The sequence below is a fragment of the Alosa alosa genome, chromosome 1 (assembly GCF_017589495.1).
Source record: "Alosa alosa isolate M-15738 ecotype Scorff River chromosome 1, AALO_Geno_1.1, whole genome shotgun sequence".
NCBI classification, from domain to species: Eukaryota; Metazoa; Chordata; class Actinopteri; order Clupeiformes; family Clupeidae; genus Alosa; species Alosa alosa.
The window spans coordinates 21,073,967-21,080,502 of record NC_063189.1 but is presented as its reverse complement, the minus strand read 5'-3'; the positions used below and the strand labels follow the sequence as shown (position 1 = coordinate 21,080,502).

The window sequence follows — 6,536 nt, the reverse complement described above, 5'->3', positions numbered from 1 at the left end:
CCCTGCGAAGGTTACTCCTGACCTCAAGGCTCCTTCACAGAGCCCAGACACCTAAACAACTGTAGTTGAATGACAGAAAAACCTGGAATTAAAAACAGATTACACCATGGAGCATAAAAGAGCTCTTTAGCGCAGTACTTATATCTGACCTTGTCTTTGTACTGCCATGCTCTTACCCAACGGCATTTGATGATGTGAAGAAAAGAATTCATGTGTATAATAGTGTGTGGCCTCACTTCACTTGAAGTAGTCTTTTTTGTATCATTCGTTCAATGTTCCTCCAGTAGAAATAGCCATTTGATTGCAGATGCTGAAAGGCTGTATGTAAGGCTATTTAAAGCTAAGTGGGGTCATATATATTTCTGCTATTACTTAAGTGTCAATGATGGTGGGTTGGAGTCAAGCTTCCTGAGCTCACAACTGGCTCCTGCTGCCAGTGCTCTATTTGCTCAGCGCGGGTACATCAGCCATGCACAAAGCAAGCATAAACAATGCATGCTAGCTGCATGAAGCCTTCATAAAGAGTCAAATGTGATGCTTACTGATCTTAGCTTTGGAAGACGCGTGGATAACAGGCTTGGCTAATGCATTGCCGTCTACACCTCATACCCAAATGCTTCGTAAGAGCTTCATACAGCTGTTCTGTGCTATGCATGTATGTTATATGTGTTGTTGATATATGCCTGTGTGTGATGGCAAATTGGCTGTTGGCAAAGATTGGACGCTCCTGTGTTGTTTGTTTGCCTGACAGATCTCTCCTTGTTCTCCCTCTCTCTTTCTTTCTTTCTTTCTTTCTTTCTCTCTGTCTGTCTCTTCCTCTTTCTGTCCCTCTCTCTGTCTCTGTCTCTCAATCTCTTTGTCTCTTTGTGGCTGCTGCAGGTGCTATGGCTAATCATCTAATCACTAACGCGCTACTGAGGCCCCATGCCACTAACAATCCCTATAACACATTGCTTGGGGATGCGGCTGTATATAACAACCCCACAGTGAGCATGTACAACACGCAAGGTGTGCCAATGTCTCTCCCCGTTTCCTTTGACTGTCTCTCTCTCTACCAATGTAGCTCTCTCTCTCCCCCCCTCTCTCTCTCTCGCTCTCTCTGTCTACCTGTCTAACTCTTTCTCTCTGTCTCTCTCTCTCTCCTTATGGACCTCATGCTGTTTGATATGTGTACTCCACAGCTACAGAAATGGTATCCAGAGTGTTCATGATTGTCAGCTTGGACAGAAACTATCAATATGTGGACACCGTTCATTTATACCAAAATTCAAATACTGTTTCCATGTCAGCAGTCAGAAAATTCTTTCAGAAGATATTTCACTGTATCATTTTCTTCTGGTAAAAGTGAGATATTTGGCTGGAAATCATGTGGAGCCTCTTCCGTGTGCTTTGTGCTTGATACTGTAAGTGTGTCTGCTGTAGTGTGAATCTGAGTTTTACTACAGTGTACTTGTAGCTCATGCTGTTTGTTTTGAAGCACCATTGCACTGCCATGCTCTGTAAATGTGTCTGAGGCATCTGGGTATTTCTCTTCATATCAGTCTAAAAGGTCTTTGAAGTCATTCACTTGAAAATGGTTGATGCAGTACCTGTGTCCCAATATCTCCAAATAGTGACAAATGATGTGACTCAGACTGTGAATGTGCCGGTTGTGACTGTACGTGACTGTCTCAGTGAATGATGTTTACTGGTGCATTTCTGGTGCATGTTATATCTGTATTCACACAAATGGTCTTTCTCTCTGTCTTTTTCTCCTCTCCTCCATGCTGTGCCATAGCTCCCTACAGAGACTCAAGTACGCCAGTAACTCTCACTATCACTGTTGACCATCAAATGTGAAATCGACTCGGGGCTTTGCTCTCTCTTCCCTCCGAGATGGCAGACTAACTCAATCACACTGCAAAAGCAAAACCATCAAACACTTCAATCAAGAATCCCAGAATAAATGCCACTGCCAAAGTTCTCCATTAATGAAAACACTGAGTCACATACCACTGTATTTATCAGTGACTAAATAACATGACCTTTTATAACGCGACCTTGGGTTATTTGCAATCATGCATGATTGACCATAAAACTGCACTTCTTACTGAGCAGAACTACATGCTCTGTCTGTAACAAAACTCCAGCAGTTGAAAAAATAAACACAGACATGGTCTGGTTCGTCACCAATAAACTGCCACTTATCATTCGTCTCAGAGGGAACGAAAAGCTGCTCTTAAGAGTCTTCATTTATTTTGTATGTCATCTCTTTATGCCTTTAATCAGTTTCTGAAAGCCCTGCTATTTTAACTCTCTTTAATGCTGTGCTATTTATACTCATCTAATAATATGGTAATTCAAAGCTTAAGTTCATCCTGATTTGACAAAGCTGCTCTGTGTTGTCACCTAGTGTAGGGACTAGAGTTCAAATACAAAGACAGTCTTTCAGTCTCTCACGCATGAAAGTGAAAATGTGATTCGGGTGTGATCCACCTGTGCCCCATGTACTGTGGGCTCGGCTCACACCCCACCCTCTCCCAGAGGCCCCCCTACGCAGGAGGCTGTGGAGCTTTTTGATTAGCTGAATTAGCTGTGTGAGCTGTGGAGGCTGGAAGGCTGTTATGGTGGGAGGATGTGTGTGTCTCTTGGGGGAGCGCTAGCTTCCCTGCTGAAGAGACACACTCATGACTTTGGCTAAGCCACAAGCACAAAAGCCCTCCACTAAACTCCCCCTCCTCTGTGCGTGTATGTGTGTGTGTGTTGTCTCCAGAAGGAATCCTCAACAACGCACGCGATTCCAGTGTGATGGACACCCTTCCGCTGAACGGGAACCACGTCAACAGCTACACCATGCCGGGCGGCGAGTACCTGAGCGACTGCGTGCAGATCATCGACCGCGGCTACAGCACCATGCACAAGGAGACCACCCTGGAGAAGAAGATCCTGAAGGAGCTCACGTCCAACTACATCCCCTCCTACCTGAACAACCACGAGCAGAGACCCAGTGAGCACAGCCGCAACTTGGCCAACAAGACCCTCAACGGCATGGGCACCAGCGCCGGCTTGGGCATGGGCATGGGGGTGGCAGGCGGCGGGGGTGGCAGCGGAGGAGGAGGGGGCGCAGGAGGGGTCGGCCAGGACGACGCCATGGTGCTGGACAACCCGGCCGCGTTCCCGCACGACGAGGCAGCCGGCCTGAGCCTGGAGATCATCCGCGAGGAGTCGCAGGCGCCCCTGCTGCCGCCGCGGCCACCGCCCCCCGAGAACCACCAGCCGCTGCAGACCTTCTCCACGCGCCGCCGGCAGATCGCGCAGGAGACCAACGAGAGCTTCTTCCCCCTGCTGCCGGGCGAGCGGGCGGCGGTGGTGGGCGGCGGCGAGCCGGGCTCCTCGCAGACGCACGGCCACGTGCACGGGCGGCCCGCGCACACGCGCTCGCCGTCGCCACACAGGGACTCGCTGTACACCAGCATGCCGGCGCTCGCCGACCTGCCCCACGGCGAGATGATCAACGGCATCCACGACGACCGCGAGGACGACGAGGACGAGGACGACGAGGAAGACGAGGAAGACGAGGACGGCAGCGACCTGCAGCTGCCCAACGGCAAGAGCGGCAGTGGCAGCATGGACGCCGACGACGTCTACTACAAGAGCATGCCCAACCTGGGCAACACCCGCAACCAGATCCACGAGCTGCACAGCTACTACCAGATGGGCCGTGGGGGCAGCGACGGCTTCATCGTGGCCCCCGAGAAGGAAGAGTCGTCCCCAGAGGAGCCACCACAGGACCCCTCACACCTGGTAACCAGCCTATAGACCGGACGCCACCAGCCTGGGTGGCCCAGGGATTGAGCTCGAACGAGTATGTGTGAGAGAGAGAATGTGTGGTGTGTGTGTGTGTGTGATTGAGTATGTGTGTGTGTGTGTGTGTGTGTGTGTGTGTGTGTGTGTGTGTGTGTGTGTGTGTGTGTGTGTGTGTGTGTAAGTATGGGAGTGCCTCCTGCCTGACCCCGCGCAGATGGAAGATAGTGCCCAGTGCTCAGTTGTGTGAACACGTGATACCATATGACTGAGAGAGCGGCAGGAGCGCCTGGGTTAGAACACTCACTGTGTGTGAATAGAGAAAACGTGGTCGGAAAAAAAAATAACTCTTTGATAAAGGAAGGGGAGGGACATACATACGGACATACTGGCTACACCCGACTTGTGGATACTTGTTTGATGTTATCCGTTAATCTTAGACTTGACTTTTTACAGTCTGCCAACTGTTTGAACTGCCCACGTCCACTGCAGTGCATCCACACACAGAGTCATCATCAGGAGAGCCACTCCAACAGACCGCATCCTAGCTGGGTCCCTTTTACATCTGTATGGATTTGTACATGGTGTGGGAACGCAACCTAAAGACTACGAGATTTGAGATGAAACTCAGACTAGCTGCCACATAGAGTATGTAACCGCAGAGATACGTGACTGTATCAAACGACTTTACCCTCCACCCCTCTCTCGTACCGTACCGGTTGGACTGCTGCATACATCCTCTCACATTCCCACAGGTTTTTTGAAGCACTCTTTTGTTAGGTCGTCAGTGCTTTCTCCTGATGCATTAGTTCACACCCTGAGGAAAGCATCTTGTGATCACAGACTGCAAGCATCTTTCTATATACCCCTATTTTCCTTTCCGATAAGAGTTTCAGTTACTGAGGGGGAAAAAACATTAAACAAATCCTAAATACAGAGAAATAATGTATTTCTGTGTAAAATGTACAGATACAAGCATTGCATATGATATGCATTTCATGACTTTTTTTATTTTGTACTTTTGTCTGTGTGTGTTTTACTAGAACATATTTCTTTCTTATACTCTGGGGCCTCCGATATGTTACCCTACAGTGCCACTAGGAGTAATCCCTCCTCTCTCGTTCTCTCTCTCTCTCTCGCTCACTCTCTCTCTCTGTCTGTCTCTCTCTCTGTGTTATAAAATAGAACAAGCACCACTGAACAAACATCACCTTTTTTCTAGCATTATATAACCACTTTTTATTTCTATACTTATAGTTTGGTTCTCCACTGAGTAGAGGTAATCGCTAGCCAACTCATGGATCAATAGCAAGGGAGCATCAATGCTGCACTTTGAGAGGAGCATCCAGATGTCCTAATAGTTGGTATAACAATGCATCCTGACCTGGGTCAGAGGGGAACCGACAGCCCGTCGTGCTGTTACTGTGGATTGAACACGTTCCCTGCATTAGTTTAGTAGAGAGCAACAGCTGCTCTTCCTCAGTACAACTTGATGATCTCACCATGGTAGACCACAGACTGAGTGTCTCTACTTTGCTTTTCTTACCAAACTCAATGTGAATTTATGTCCGAAGAGATGTGGTCTCTGAAACGGCACACTTAGAGAAGAACAACATTGTGTAAACACTAAAGCCAGGATGTTTCTCATGATAAAGACATGGTTTACTTATTTGAGAGACGAGAGTAAACTGTAGCTTGCACATATCCCCCTTCCCCACACCTGCATCCCCATGCCCCTACGAGCCCCTTTTTCCAAAGGATTAAAAAAAAAACTATATTTATTTGTTGGATGGTTTTCATGCAAAGAACATTTACGATTTAAACTGCAAGAGTAGAGGTCCAGATAAGAATGAACAATGCAGCACTGGTGCGTTTTAAATTATCCTCATTATAACAGTAATTATTGATTATTATTTATTATGTTATTTTGTATGGGTTTGGGAGTTGAATGATCTCATAACTAATATTTGTTGTAACAGTGAAAAGTTGTTTGCCAACAAATAAATTACCGAGTAAAATTTACAACATTCCATGCACCTAAGCTGTGTGTCTTTCATGCCTTTTGGTTTTGAAGCCCTTAACTAGGCAACATTTTCTTCTTGACTTTTGGAGTTGTTTGAAGCAACAGACCAATTGGAGTCAATGGAGCAGAAAATGATTCAGAGGTTTTTGTAAAAATAAAAATAAAAATTATAATAATTGTCAGACATTTAAGGAACATCTTGTTTTATTCTAAGACAGAGGAGATGACTCTGACAAACTGTCTGGCTGCCCTGTCTATGTGACGTCCATGAAAGTTTGTTGAGGAAATGTTATGCGATGGCTGGGCTAATTAATTATGCGCCATTTGGCCAGTCATCAGGGGCAAACAAAGCATAATCGCAGTGCATTGATTTCATGTCCTACTGAAATGCAAACATACACTGCACTCAGCAAACAGCACCAAATGTCACCCAGCCCGAGTGTCTGTCATCCCTCTCAGTCTGCGTGCGTGGGACACCTCTTGAATACCCAGCAGAAGCTGGGATGATGCACACGCAGGCAGTCATCTCACTGGGGAGAAGGTTAAAAAGGGTCCCAGCTTTTTGAAGACCAAAGGCGATGTACAACATCACAGCCCTTCTTAAGTTGTGAGAGGAATCTGTAACTGTCAGAGCACAGGCTGGAGAAGTTTTAAGTGGTTATAAGCACACTCTGAACCTGTCTGAAGCTTTCCCTATGTCATCATGCATGCCGGTGACTTGATTTTCACA

The 6,536-nt window shown here is 47.0% G+C and overlaps 1 protein-coding gene across 9 annotated transcripts in view; it reads left to right on the top strand.

Moving 5' to 3' along the window:
* adgrl3.1 (adhesion G protein-coupled receptor L3.1) overlaps positions 1–5,813 on the top strand; it is a 100,453-nt gene extending 94,640 nt beyond the window's left edge. For 4 of the 9 annotated variants that reach the window (XM_048265562.1, XM_048265489.1, XM_048265413.1 and 1 more), the window contains 3 exons: positions 880–1,008; positions 1,778–1,795; positions 2,753–5,813. In XM_048265562.1, the coding sequence (XP_048121519.1) occupies positions 880–1,008; positions 1,778–1,795; positions 2,753–3,798 (1,193 nt within the window). In that variant the 3' untranslated portion in view covers positions 3,799–5,813. The remainder of the gene's footprint in view (positions 1–879; positions 1,009–1,777; positions 1,796–2,752) is intronic. The other 5 variants (XM_048265689.1, XM_048265843.1, XM_048265758.1 and 2 more) reach the window with 5 other exon arrangements.
* Positions 5,814–6,536: the final 723 nt, after the last annotated feature.